At 32.0% G+C, this 15,628-nt stretch overlaps 1 protein-coding gene across 2 annotated transcripts; it reads left to right on the forward strand.

Moving 5' to 3' along the window:
• Nucleotides 1–10,273: 10,273 nt before the first annotated feature.
• LOC106319670 (lysine-specific demethylase JMJ706-like) lies at nucleotides 10,274–15,246 on the forward strand. Of its 2 annotated transcripts, none has more exons than XM_013758050.1 (11): nucleotides 10,274–10,965; nucleotides 11,558–11,927; nucleotides 12,170–12,326; nucleotides 12,403–12,622; nucleotides 12,737–12,790; nucleotides 12,876–12,955; nucleotides 13,025–13,302; nucleotides 13,401–13,796; nucleotides 13,877–14,184; nucleotides 14,264–14,500; nucleotides 14,592–15,246. In XM_013758050.1, the coding sequence occupies exons 1-11, from the start codon at nucleotides 10,963–10,965 to the stop codon at nucleotides 14,802–14,804; spliced, it is 2,316 nt and encodes a 771-aa protein (XP_013613504.1). In that variant the 5' UTR covers nucleotides 10,274–10,962; the 3' UTR covers nucleotides 14,805–15,246. The 2 variants fall into 2 exon arrangements, with proteins under 2 accessions (XP_013613504.1, XP_013613508.1); XM_013758054.1 differs by having other exon boundaries at nucleotides 10,279–10,965; nucleotides 14,267–14,500.
• Nucleotides 15,247–15,628: the final 382 nt, after the last annotated feature.

Below are 15,628 nucleotides of genomic sequence, written 5' to 3' on the forward strand. Positions count from 1 at the left end.
ACGAGGAAAACCGCCCTCGTTAAGGTGATGTTTTCTTGTAGTGATAGCTCTTATAATTTAACCATCGTAATGTAATAATAAACTGCATCAATACTAGGAAGCGTCTAAATACGAAACAATCCACATTAATTAATACAGTATAATAATGCTACATCAAGATTTTCTTTGTTCTTGAAATATTGAATACTTTTTATTATTCCAGTTAAAAATTAAATTATTGATGATGACAATCATTAAAAACTTAAATTAAAAATGTGATTAATATATGGTTGTTTACTGAAAAGAGTGATCTTAGTATTTATTTTATTTTTTGGTAAAAATGTTAGTATTTATTTGATTCTTATTCTGGTTAGTATTTTGGGTAATAAATATTTAAGAAACTGTTACTAAAATTGTATGATTGTTTAATCAAATTATTTTTTTTGTTTTTTTGTAACAGAATTAACGTACAGTATGTTTTGCTATATATCTAAATATTTTAAATTTGGTACTTACCTACAAAATTTTAAACATTTAATATGTTCCACACATTTATAAAGATGTACAAAGCCTCGTCAATAACTACCGTTGAAAACACAAATATTATTATGTGCTCTTTATTTTATAAATAAGTATATGATACAATGCATAATTACAAAAAAAATGGACCACGTGTCTTTGAAAGTTCTTATATTTGTCTTCAATGTCTAAACTATCCCGTAAATTATTTTACTATCATTTTTACTTTTTGTTGTTATAATACACATTATACACAGTGCCGTGCCTAGCCTTTGTGGGGCTTAAGGAAAATTTAAAAATTGGGGTCTTAATTTAAATAAAATTTATCATGTAAAATATGATATATATAAAGTATATTCAACATAATGAAAAAATCTTTTTAATATTTTTCATGTCTAAAATATATGATTTAAATGTGAAGTACATATAATTATTTGATATGAATTTTGTTTATTAAGATTGTTTACATGTTTTTATAATAACCTTAAAAAGTTCATATCAGTGTTGGTTAAAATATATAAATTATAGCTATAAAGACTAAAGATACAAATTCATTCAACACCGCAAAATATATAATACCAATAAATTTTGAAAGATTTTGTGAAATATACGTATAAAACAAGTATAGAAACCAGTAAATGAATAAATATTTAAAATCTGTAACATAATCAAAATAGTAAACGTGTAACATAATTAAATTTGTAGGAACTATTGTCAAGAGTAAAATCGTAGAACATATATAATTTTTTTTTACTGATTGCATATAAAAATAGGGCCCCAAATTGAGTATGTTAATCAAAGTGCCTGAGGCATTTGCCTTTTTGCTAACACATTGAGCACGGCTCTGATTATACAAATAATGTATGTGTGTTTTTAAGAAAACCACACCTTTTTGTATGCTTGAGCGGATTTCACATTCGCGTAATCTTTTGTGAGGTATCGAAACCCGTGCGCGTTTTTCTGCAATCTTTTACAAAAACGCCAAATGAAAACAATAAATACATGATTGGTCTAACAAAGGCGTTTTTTACAATTCCGCACTAAAATCTGCACTTAAGTGGTCGCCAATCACTACTAAGTTTTAAATTTAATAATAATAGTAATATACGATAGATAATAAAGGCTCCGAATAGTGACTGCGGTTTGAGCGGTGCGGGACAAGCGGTTTAACTACGGTACGATTTTAACAGTTATAAAAACGTATAGATATATAGTATATGTAGAAATTTTTGTTACTGTTAACTGCGGTGCGGGGCGGAGCGGTCGTAGACGTTCCACGCCAAAGTATGTGCTACGGCCGTCATCAACACAGTACTACTTTGATTCAGTCTGTTTAATTGTCCAATATTCACCATTTTGTTATATTATTATTAAATTATTTTTAATCCATTTTTTCAATTTCTTTTGTTGGTTAATTAGGAATAATGTGAAAACGCGGGTAAAGTGACGGCAGTTAAACATTATTCGATGTCAGCGGTTCTTTTTGACATCAAAACGTAAAGCAAAATAATAGAATATACTTGCTCATTTCTATCTAACTAATATGCGAGTTCTTAAATAGAAATTGGAATCGGTTTTATGAAAGCATCCTTTATAAGATGAGAATCCTACGTCAAAAATCTAGAGAGACCAACATTTGTGCAGATAAAATTGCAAAACTCTGGTTAAATGGGCCATACAGTTTGATAAATGGAACCAATCTTGTTTTTTTTTGAAACAAGAAAAGAAAATGGAATCAATCTTTGCACAAAACATAGATTCAAATCAGGGATAACTTATTTTAATCACTTTTATCATTTTTAGTGTTAAGCTTTTGATCTGTTGGAAAATTGGCGAATGAAATATTTGCTAGTTATATCCACTTTAAAGAGTTAATCAAGTATTAAAACCTAGACTATCTTCTAGTTAATAAAAAAAAGTTAGTCAAACAAATGGTTCTAAGGAGAAAAGTCGGTCAACTAAAATTGTGAAAAGATATGTTGGTGTCTTGTAAAATTTTGAAAGCAACAGACAAAAATGCGGAAAGACACAAACACTTGTAATTACCATGTTTTCCCTTTTTAGTAAGAGATTTGACCCATAATTTTTCTAATTCAAAGTTTCAAACACATTAAAGAACATCAAACTTCTTCATATAGTTCATAACTTTTTTGGTCCGATTTATGATTGGATTGGAAGCAGGTTGAACCTGAGTTCAAAGCATGTTAAATTGCGTTCAATAATAAGCCATCTTCTTCTAACCATTGAACAATATATTTTTGATTTTATAAAAAATATTGTGCATGTTCAGTTAATATTTTTGATATTTATTTTGTAGAGTAATAACTGATATGCTATTTTCGATACTATATATTTTATTTTACCACCATAACGTGTCATTTTAATATACTACTATTTTTCTATCCCCACTTTTTTTTTGAACATTTTCTATAATCATATGACCATTTCAAATCATTCAGAAATTATGATTTTTTAATATACTACTATCATCACTGGGATTATTATATATTTTAAGCTGCAAGAACTTAAAATTGTTAAGAGCATCAATTCATATAGCATCCTAGTTTTTGCAAAAGTGATATTGGAATAGGATATATCATTCATATATCATGTTGTACACCCAGAACAATAGCACGATGCTAATTTATTAATCGTATTACATTTATGGAAATTATAATACTTAGCATATTATAATACTTAGCATACACATTATACCATACCAGATTATTATAATGTTGATGATGATGATAAGACTATCAATAATAAAAGTAATATAAGAGTAAAAGTACCAAAGATCAATGGGGGACCCAGAAAAATATTTAACCTGGGTCATAGTTTAATTGGGCCTAGAACAAGAAAAAATGTAGTTAAAAATTAAAGAAGGAAAATAGGTTCAGAAGGAAACCAAACTCGGGACAGGGGGTCAAAGGTTGAACTACGTCACCATTTGAGCTATAGTCACGACTAATCACAGCTTACAAATCATTATTTCATATTTTAACCTGTGTCAGTTGACACCCCTTTATTGTACAAGGATCCGCCTCCGCCAAAGATATGAAATATACTTTTGTACTTATAGATGTATCATATCTTCTTTTTTTGTTTGATCATCTGAAATTTCATTTAGCTTAAAAGATTACAAGATTACATATATATATATCCATCAAAAAATTGGTCGTCAGTATCACTATGTGTGTGTTGGTCCAGTCGTACGTCTTAGGAATACGATATACCCCCATTTAAAATTAACGTAAATGTCAAGTACTTGCATGTAATTGTTAGACATGACATGAGTAACTGTTTAAACGCATATACATAGTGGTAGCAACTACCGACGAGGCGACAACCAGTGTTTTAAAATCATCTGAAACATTGGCAAGGGTGCGATTAGTCAGAGCCTAAGAGGGTTGACTTGAGGCCAGAATATGCATGTATGATGTATCGCGCATCGTCTTCCTTATTAGTTATTAACCAACTGTTATCTGAATATCTCTTTCTTAAAAATCATTATTAGTTTCACCATCACATCCGTTAATTATCATATAAACATTAGTACATGACACATAGGTACATCTGTAAATCTATCGAAAACTATATGATATATAGTTGACGGTCCACCTAATGGTCGATTGACTAAGTCACAACTTATTTACATATTATATATTATATATACGAAATACATATACATGTCACAACCCATATCACAAAGATCTAAAAACAAAAATACTTTATTCTTATTAATAATATTATCTAAAATACCACATCCTAACTGGATAATGCATATAATATATTTATGATTTGCTTCTTAACTGGATAATAGCCTATATAGTATAATATGCATATGTATTTCATAAAATAATTATATAAAGCAATTGCGAGGAAACACACAGACACATAAAATATGTATAAGCTTAGCAATACAAAATAGTAGGTAAATTATTCAGTTATTTTTTTTTTTGAAGAAAAATTTATTCAGTTATTCCTCGGTGGATTTGAAAAAACAAATATTGACATAGGCTTAGTCCAATTTTAACTACAAATACACACACTATGACACTTGATAATTGATACATTAGTGTTGAATTTTTGTTCTCCATTTCTACTTTATTAATTTAGATGTCAGATTTATATACAATTATGACTATGGATGTTCAATCCGGATATCGGTTCGGTTTCAGTTTGATTTTTTTTTTGGGCTTTTAATATTTTGATATATAAAAGATAGCTATCATATTAAAATCATATTTACTTTAGTTTAGTTCGATTTATATACCGTCGGTTTTTGATTTATTCGGTTTTATAAAAAAAATCATAAACTTACTTATCTTACTTTATGAATTTTACTAGATCTCAGTTTTTATATAACATGAAGATATTTCGGTTTTAAATAATTTTTTTTTCTTTACTATTTAAAATAATTAGTAAACATATTAAGTTAATAATATAATAGTTTTTATAGAACAAAAATAATAAAACTTAGTAATCCATAATATTATAAATAACTAAATATTAACATACATATTTGTTAACAAAAAGGTAAAAGTTTTGTTTTATTTAATTTGATAAAAACGAAACATAACTTCTAACTTGAAATAAAATATTAAATTACGAAAATAAACATTTTAGATATGAAGATCATATCAATAAAATAAATTATTGTATATATATTCTTAATTATCTTATATAATTTACATATAATTATACTACTATATTTTAATTCGGTTAATTCGGTTTATTCGATTTGATCGATTTATATACCAAACCATATCTATATATAACGGTTTCTTAAAAATGACATTTATTCGGTATATTCGGTACTACTAAATCCAAAACAGTTTTTTTTTTGTTCTGTTTTACCGGATTGAACACCCCTAATTATGACATACATATTAATTTATGTTGAACATTATCAAATGCACACCTGTAATTTGTAAATCTATAAATTACATACATTTTTTCAACTCTCAATCTATAAATTTTATTTTTGCTTGTTTAAAGTATGTGCGCTTTAAGAAAATGTAGAAAGAAAATCATAAGGGAAAATTAGGAAAAATAAACCATAGAAAAATAGGAATATTTGACATAATTAATTTAAAATAACATGAAACATAATTAGGATAAGAGATTAAACTAAATGATTAACCGTACATAATTAATTTGGTATACAAAGAAAAAAGAGAAAATTTTATGTTTACCACTTTCATGGTACCATTATTCATTTTTACCACCACTAAAGAGACATTTTCAAAAATACATTCTTCATTTAATGGAAAAGAGTCTTATACTCTTGTTCACTATATATATATAATAAATAATTTTTTTAAAGTAATTTTTATGTTTTTGAATTATACTTTTTAAAATTTGAAATTTTTATAATTTTTCTTTTGAATTTTTTTTCTTTCAAAATTTCTTTTTGAAAATCGAAAATTATGTTTGAAACTATTTTTAATTTTTTTTTATATTTTTAAATATTTATTAAATATTTATTAGAATACTAAATTTCACATTCCAAAAACCCTATCTTACCATTCGACTCTAAATCCTAAGTTTATATTAGTTAACCTTAGAGATATAAAATATTTTTTACCTTTCATTAAAAGTGAAAATAAAAGTGATTAGTGTAAACATGCAAAATAGTATTACGAACGTGGTATTTGTGACAATTTTTCAATAAATAGAGAAAAGTTTACAACTCAAATGGGTTTCTCTAAGTTAATTATACAATTTTCTTAAAAACCTCAGAACAAGTGTTTTGTTTATTATAATTATTTTTGGGGTGGTCCACTCGAATTTCGAATATACTACTACAGAGATTTTGAAAACTAAAAAGTAAAAACCAAGCAAAACCGGTCAAAATTGGTTATCCTCTGTATACTAAAGCAAAAGTCACCTATCCAATCAAAATTTGACATGTAATAATCTATTTTTTCCAAAGAAAAAATACAAAAAAAAACAGTTGAAAAAGCTTTCACGTCAATCCCATTGTTTTCGGCAATTCCAAATACCTAACTACTTAATTGATCAAATTATCTTATTCTTACGTTCGTAATTAACTGTCTGGATTTCAAATTTTTTTTTTCTCTATAATTTTTGATCTATATATTTATTTATCGGAGTAATCAACATGGAAAATATATCATTTGCTTTAAAGTACCAATCAGATAATTAATAAAACAATTGTTAGCAAGATTTGTCCCTAACAAAAAAACTCAATCGATCTTTTAGTTTTTAAATCCCTCGAATTTCTCTGATTACCACTATCACGTTTATGTCATCATCTATAACTTCCAAATCATGGCATGGTTTCAAACGGTTTCATCTTATATATATAATTTTCAATCAACTAATTTTTTTCTTTATTTGCTTTTCATCTTTCTTCATCTCCATCGTTTCAATCTTCTTCACCAACCTTTTTTTTACAGTACGTCTGTGTATGGACAAAAATACATACATATTTGTGAGTCTTCTACTCATATTCTATTTTATATTTTCTTTATATTAATATCCTTTAATTTTTTAGTGTGATTTAGACTGTTGATGTCACTTGAGTATACTGATGTCTAAGAACTTTATTCTTCAAAAATGGAAAATAAGAGCACGTCTGCAAATGAGGTAATAATAAGTACATTCCACTCTATTATATAAAGAATTTGCTATTTACAACTCAGTTTTTAACGGCTTATCTTTAGATAGATAAATAAGTTAATAAAAAATTTCTAATTACTGGAAGCTAATAGACTCTTTGCATGTTTTGGTGATGATTCCAAAGAAAAATGAGTAAAATGGAGCAGCAATACAAATTTTATGGAAAAGGTATTTGATTTTAGAACGACGTTTAACCTTATGCAGAATGAGAAGGTGACTAGACTTCCCAAGAATATGAAGTTCGATGACGTTACCAAATTATTATTTTGTTGGAGACATAACAAAAGAAATGATGTCTAGACTCTGGATGGGAAAGGTAACTGATTTTCTAAAACCAGCAGTTCCATTCTTACTTGCTTTTCACTACCACGATTCAAATTTGTATTATAAACTAGCTTTAAGTTGGATTACCTACAAGCATTGATCTTCATTGTAAGAAATTATGGTATTATTTATAGTTTTTAAGGATGAATTTGTGATCTTTGATTACCAAGTTTCTTTTTTCAGTGTTCATAATTTTCTTAACCAAAGGTTTTCAAAAATTAAATTGGTGACTTTTTGAGTTCTTTTTTTACATGACATCAATAATTTTACCATTATAGTCTCTGAACAAAGTTTTTTGTTTTTATCAAACTATAACAAATAATTAATTTTTGGGCCTAATTGGTTTATGTGGCCGATGTTTCTTAATTCAATGGATTATTTTTTTCTTCCAATATTAGTTTCGATTTTCCTATTTTTACACACTGTACATTCAAAGATGAATATTGTGTTTAACATTATTACCCTTAAACATGTAGAACTGATTGTTTGCAAAATAAACATGTAGAGCTGATACATGTTAAAATTAGATTTTAGTTTTTATGTAGATAAAAAGGAATTCTTTGCCCGTATGCAGTACGGGACTGAATACTAGTAGAGTAGATAAACCGGAACTAAACTTTAACAGGTTTTAAGAATTATTGAAACCGAGCCACATTGGTACAACTTTCGTTTTCGCTGACTTCACAAAACTAATCATTGTACCAAACCTAACTCTTCCCACTTATTTAAAACAAAAAGTGAAATTAACAATGGACCAATGGGTTTCTGTTGGGATAATAGCTTTAACCGGGAACCGAAAAACCCGGTGACTTCACCATCCCACAGTAACCAATAAAAACAATTGTCTTCCCGATGCACCTGCCACGTGTATTGACAGAACAGAAGTGTCACCACGTTTCAACTTTCAGCTGTATAAATGACTTTACTTCCTTTTCCCGTAATTACACACTAGTTACTGTTCAAGATAACACACACGTTATGAATGAAACGCCGTTTTAAGGGGGTTGGCAGCGTTTGGTTGAACCACCTAACAACCACCACTTTCCTTCACACTTATTATAGTTATCTTTTTTTTTTGTTGGGAATCTTATATCTTTAGTTTATTAGTGATTTTGTTTTTAAATAATATAAACATAAAGCTGATGGTACTGTTTACATGTCGACGAGATTTCTACTGTGATTACTTTTTTTTTTTTCCATCTATTAATTTTATTAAGGTTTAAACCCAATTACAACAGAGCATAAAAGCCCAACATACAAACATGCTAAAACCCGACATAAAGGGCCAAAACGAAACAAAGTCTACAGCCCAAGCCCGTAAGCTGAGCGGTGCCACCAACAAAACACGCGTCAAGCAAAAATTCTTACCCGCCTACGTGTTGATGCCCCGCCTCACGAAGACACGTGTCACCCGATCACGCCGTAGGAACCCCACAAGTCAAGGTTAGCCGGAAAAGATGAAGAACGCCACTAGTTTCACCGGAAGACGCCGTAGCAAAAACACCGTAACCGTCTTCATCACCAAGCTTTTCTACGGAGAGCTTCATCGAGAACAGTCTCGAGATCTCATCCAAAACCACCGGAAACACCCTTGACAATTTTAGACCCACACCCACACCGATCGATTTCACCCTAAGGCTCAAAACAAATCGAACCGTCGCACACACTCCGATCTACGAAATCCCCAAATATTAAAACGCCTACAATCGATCCTTCTGTGTCGATAACAGCATGCGACACAAGACTCAGATCGAGAGGCAGAGTAACAATCAAAACACATATCCATAGATCGGTTACACCCAAAGACCAAGCCGACGATGGCGGTGCTGAAGGAGCCACCGCCTCCCAGAAAACATAAGCCGACAAAGAAGAACTAACAAAGCTTCTTCTTTCCAGAATCAAACATCCCGTTCAACCCGATGAACGGGAAAACTAAACCGGAAATTCCGGTAAACCATAAACCAAAGTTTTCTCTCTTCTCTGTGTAAGGTTCTAGAGAGAGAACAGAGCAGAGAGAGAAAACTCCCCCACTTCTACTGTGATTACTTACAGTGAAAGTAAAATAAAAGCAACATAATTAATTAAAAATAACTACAATGAACTCTGAAAAAATGAAAACAAATAAATAAAGAGAGCTATTTTCTTGTCAACTTTTTTTTGTCAACAAATAAATAGAGCTATTTAATATAATATCTGAAAAGATTTAAAGTGATTTTGTTTTCAACGAGTTATAAATTATTTTAGATTGATTAATAAAAAGGTTATGATATTAATTAAATTAATCTAAAATTCCATTTAAAAATGATATCTACAACTATGTGATTTTGATTTTTTTATATTTGTAAGAAAAATCTTCTAAAATACATTTTAATATTAAAAGTTTGATAAAACTGAATTTGAAAGAACATTTTTGAATAAATGTTTGAATAGAATGTAATTTGTTATTTTAATAAAAAAATCACTTCAAATTATAAATTGTATATATTTCACTTAAAGAGAAAATAAAATTTAAATTATAGCTCTAAATAACTAACATAGGAAGAAAGAAATCCTATCAAAATATAATAAAAATAAAAACAAAATATATAAACAAAATATTTCACTCATTAGTTTGCCTTATATAGTAAAAATGGAGATTTTTGTTCTAATTGTTATCTGTTTTGATGGATTGAGTAAAATCTAATGATATTCAATGTAAATATTAATGCATTACTAATAAATGCTCCTAGTCCACCATACTTCAGCTTCTTAAACTAAAGAACAAGTTGCACTCTATAAATTAATCACATATCTCTCTCTCTTGAATAATAATACTCTCCAATATATTTTGTGAGCTGGCCACCAAAGAAAAAGAATTCCAACCGCAACAATTACGGAAAACGTTACGAGCGTTTATCAAAATACCTAATGGGTTGATAAGTATATCGGAACCTTCCGGATCCACCTATCTTTATTGAATTTTATTATAATTACGAACAGCTTTTATTTAAAATTACGGTGGCCACTAAAGTATACACGTTTCGACTTTAGAGTATAAAACTATACATTATTCTTTCCTAACAATTTTTTTTTTTTCCGGTTTTCCAAGTTTCATCCCCTCTCTCTCTCTCTCTCTCTCTCTCGGTCCTCTTTTAGCATCTACAGTTTCTCTCTCCTCTACGCCGGAGAAAAACGATAACCTCCGGCCGTTAAACGGTGAACAGATCCCGTTTCACGTCGAGAACACCTCGATATACATTTATCTTCATCTCGTGGGTAGTGAATGTGGTGATTTTTGATGTTTGTTTGACGGCGATTCGGATCTCCGCGTTTGACTCGGTCCTGACTCGTTGCGCGGCGTTTTCGTAGAATGTGGCTCGCCGTGTTTGCATGCCAGGCTTCGTATTGAATTCGCTGCTCGAGATCGTGATCTAGGGTTTTCGTCTCTGTTCCTTGTTCGTTGCGGTTGGTTTGTGTAAACCGTTGAGAGGAAACGGAGGCAGATTACGGAATGCTATGGTGAGATGATTTCCCCTCTCTTGTTTCGTAGCTTTATATCAATTTTCTCCGGTCGCATATCTGTTCTATCCAGCTTGTTTAGCTTGAGCCTCTCGTGAATTTCGTTAGATCAGATCTGTTACATTGCTCGAATTTCATCGTGATTTAACGTTTTGGTTCGGTGAATTGTGATTTCATCGTCAATGGAGGATAGTCTCCCACACGTTTCTTTATATCTTAGTCACACGTGTGAAACTCAGATTTGATGAGCTCTGTTGAAATTGCGACGAATCTATATCTCTTTTTTGGTCAAACAATTGGGTGTTGTCGATGGCGCTTTCTCTTAGACGGTGTTGAAAGTTGACTTTGTAGGGTATTTGGTCAAAGAGATGAGGCGTTATGTGGTAGTGAAAATGTTTATGCCTTTTTCAAACTTCTAGGTGTTGACTGTTTCTAACTTCTGTGTTCACTTTTATGTGTCTTAGCTTTTGTGGAGTTTAATATTTTTTTGTTTCTATTAGTGTGAATGGTGGACCTGTTGTACATCCATGACTCGCTGTTTATGTCTATGTGTATCTTGACTAGTACTAGGCTGACACTTGGATTTTGGCAGGCGGAAAGGAGGAGTTGCTTGTCCAAAGAGGCTAAAGATGGGTTAGAATATCTGAAACGTAAAAGGCTTCAGAAAATGAGATCAGACTCTGTCAATGAAACAGTAGACTTCAGCACAATGGCTAGAAGTGGTGGTGATGCTTTGAGACCCTCTTTAGCGTCACGTGGAATCAGATTACGTGTAACTTCTAGTGGCGCAGTACCTACTGCTAAGGGTGCCTTTTTGAAGGAAAAAGTGGACAAGTTTGAGACGGATGATCTAAAATGGACCGAGAGGGTTCCGGAATGTCCTGTCTACAGACCAACAAAGGATGAGTTTGAGGATCCTTTGACTTATCTGCAGAAGATCTTCCCAGAAGCTTCAAAATATGGTAAAATTGACATCAAACTATGAAAGGATTAGTGCTGTAGGAGTAGCTCGTTGTTATATTGGCAGCATCTGTTAGCTGAAGTGATTGATTAGTTTTCTGTTTAGTAAAAGCTAACAAATGTTAAAATGGAATAAATATGTGCAGTAGGCAATATATTAGTCTCAGCCCTTCATGGGGGTTCAACTGTAAACAATCTCATTATGTTTTTTTTGTCCAGTTTCTGATTCTGCCTGTTTTTGCAGGTATTTGCAAGATCGTATCTCCTTTGACAGCAACAGTTCCTGCAGGCGCTGTGTTGATGAAAGAGAAATCAAATTTTAAGTTCACTACCAGAGTGCAACCCCTTCGACTTGCTGAGTGGGATTCTGATGATAAAGTTACATTCTTCATGAGTGGGAGGTTTGTAATTAGCCCGGAATCATTTTGCTCTACACCATTTTATAGTTTTTTATTTGACTATTTGTTAACTTCTCAGGAATTATACATTTCGCGATTATGAGAAAATGGCCAACAAGGTATTTGCACGTAGATATTGCAGTGGTGGCTCTCTGCCCGACTCATTCCTGGAGAAAGAATTCTGGAAGGAAATCTTGTGTGGCAAGACTGAATCAGTTGAGTATGCGTGTGATGTAGATGGTAGCGCATTTTCATCTGCACCAGGTGACCCGTTAGGAAGCAGCAACTGGAACTTGAATGTATTGATTTACCTCAACTTTACCTTTTGTGTCTTTTTTGTTATGCATCAAAGAAAACATTTGCCTGGTTATTTGAGTTTGGTAGTTATATTTCTTTTCTGTCTCTACTTTCAGAAAGTTTCAAGGCTGCCGAAGTCTATCCTGCGTCTTCTTGAAACATCCATTCCGGTATGTGCGAAGTAGTGCAGTTACTTTAAGGTAACCTAAGAAGTTTCTGCTTATCCTCTTTTAACTTTGGATTTACTTGTTTCAGGGAGTCACTGAGCCGATGCTTTACATCGGAATGCTATTTAGTATGTTTGCCTGGCATGTTGAGGACCATTATTTGTACAGGTAAGTTAAACAAAATCTTGGCTCAAGTATACGGTTAATCTACTCCCTTAACCCTTTTTCTTTAAACAGCATCAATTATCAGCATTGTGGAGCATCGAAAACCTGGTATGGAGTTCCAGGATCTGCAGCTCTAAAATTTGAAAAGGTGGTCAGAGAGTGTGTGTACAATGATGATATTCTATCAACATGTGGAGAGGATGGAGCTTTTGATGTTCTTCTAGGAAAGACTACTATTTTCCCACCTAAGATTCTCTTGGATCATGGTGTGCCGGTGTACAAGGCTGTACAGAAACCTGGAGAGTTCGTTGTTACATTCCCTAGGGCTTATCATGCTGGTTTCAGCCACGGTACACCATATATTTTCTGAGTTTACTTTTTGTATCGGTCAGAGAGTTGATATCATATTCATCTGATTTCACGGTTGTGTTTGAAAATATATTTGTAGGTTTTAATTGTGGTGAGGCAGTGAACTTTGCAATGGGTGATTGGTTTCCTTTTGGAGCTATTGCTAGTTGCCGGTATGCTCACCTTAACAGATTGCCATTGCTTCCTCATGAAGAATTGATTTGTAAGGAAGCCATGCTGTTAAACTCAAGTTCCAAACTCGAGAGTTTGGACTTTACACCTACGGAGTTGTCAGGGCAAAGAAACATCAAGACTGCGTTTGTGCACCTGATTCGTTTTCTTCATCTGGCTCGATGGTCTCTAATGAAGTCAGGATTATGCACAGGCCTTGTCTCAAATACATATGGAACCATCGTATGTAGTATGTGTAAACGGGATTGCTACTTGGCGTTTCTTAACTGCCACTGCTACTCCCATCCCGTCTGTCTCCGTCATGGTAAAGCTTTTTCTCTTTATCTTCATCAGTATCTGTCACTACTGTTGTTTTATTGACGTTCTTATTGTATGATTGTCTAGATGTTAAAAAGCTTGACCTTCCATGCGGGACAACACGAACTCTTTTCTGGAGGGATAACATTGAAGCCCTGGAAGCTGCTGCAAAGAAGTTTGAGAAAGAAGAGGGAGTTTCAGATATGTTTACTACTGATGAAGAGTTATACACATATCCATCGTCAATCACACTTGCAGCTGCAAAAGAAGATGGATATTCACCGTATTCCACTATATACTTTGACTTCAATACCGAGTTAGAGATGACATCTGGAAACCCTGTCATGAGCTACGAAGCAAGTGCTCCTTGTATCTCCTCAGTTACTGATGATTACGTATGTTTCTGACCAACAAAACAAACACTCTTTAACTGTCCCTTTTCTAAACATTCGTTTTCTGTTTTGGTTACAAAAGCAGGTAAATAGACGAGCTCCTAACTGTAGTAGCAGTAGTGATTCTAAGATCTTGGAAGAAGTAGCAAGCAGCAGTAACAAGAAAACTCGGTTCTTCACTGCGGTTAAAGATGAACCCATAGTTACGGATAATGAAAGTGACGGTTCTGATTCTGAGAGCTTCAGAGTTAAACGCCGTTCATTTAAATTGGAAAACCGAACAGTAGTTCTGGAGACAAGAGACTCTGAACATCATCAGGTACTGAAAATCACATAATATTTACTGTTTTCTTTACAGTCATGATGAATTAAACTAACCCTGAAGTTTATATTTGTGTAAATGAGAATAGGATCTTAAAAGATTGAAGAGAACGCAGAACTACCATGAAGGAAGATGTAGTGCTAGTATCAATAGTATTATTAAGCAAGAAGAAGAAGTGGCGTTAGTAATATCAAACAGAAAAGAAACGGATGAGCAGCAAAGTGACGTGATGATGATGAAGGATGAGACTCATTTTGGTGGGTTTAAACGTTTGAAAGTGAAAGGGTTGATAAAGCCGTAACGTGACAGCTTCAACTTCCTCCTCCTAACTACAATTATTTTAATTCTGCTGATCTCTAACAATACAGGAAAGAGAAAGGGAATCAAAAGCAAAATATTCAGTATATGATTTTTAATATTTTTCTATTATGGGAGAAAGAAGAAGAAGAAGAAGAAGAAGAAAGAAGCAACAGACAAAGCCAACCAACAACCAAACACTATTGGGTTTCTTTTTTAGGATTTACCAAATCTTTGATTCTTTGTGTACATCTGTCTGTACACCTTTAGTCTCTTTCATGTTCCTTCTTCTTATGATGTAAATCTCTCCTCTTTTTTTTTTTTTTTTTCGTTATTACAGAAAGGTTTAATTTTCTTTTTCGTTTCCTGACGATGGCTTTTGTTATTGTCTGATGATGCGTAGAGCCTCATCATCTCCTAGGAAATGCAAAGATTCGTTTCTCTTTTCCGAGATTCCAAGCTTCCTACCATGTGATAATGAAATCTTCTAAATTTCTCAACAATTTCTGTAATATATTCAGGAAATATAAACTCTTTAAAGGATCTCCAATCTAAAACTCCATTTTTCCTCTGATTTCCTCCGAAATGAAGTAAAAGTGAAAATAGAATAAAATTTCTCTAATCCTACTCCATTTCCCACTACATAATAGAGTGATTAACAAACAAAAAATAGATTATTCCATTTATGGAGTAAATCTCATTATTGAGTGAGATATAGAGTTGGGTTGAAGCATTTCTTACTTCATATTCACTTTTACTCTATTTTGGAGGAAAAATAGAGTAGGGACCAACCCCACTCTATTTTCTACACTAAACTCTATTATAGAG

Source organism: Brassica oleracea, chromosome C2 (genome assembly GCF_000695525.1).
Source record: "Brassica oleracea var. oleracea cultivar TO1000 chromosome C2, BOL, whole genome shotgun sequence".
Lineage (NCBI taxonomy): Eukaryota > Viridiplantae > Streptophyta > Magnoliopsida > Brassicales > Brassicaceae > Brassica > Brassica oleracea.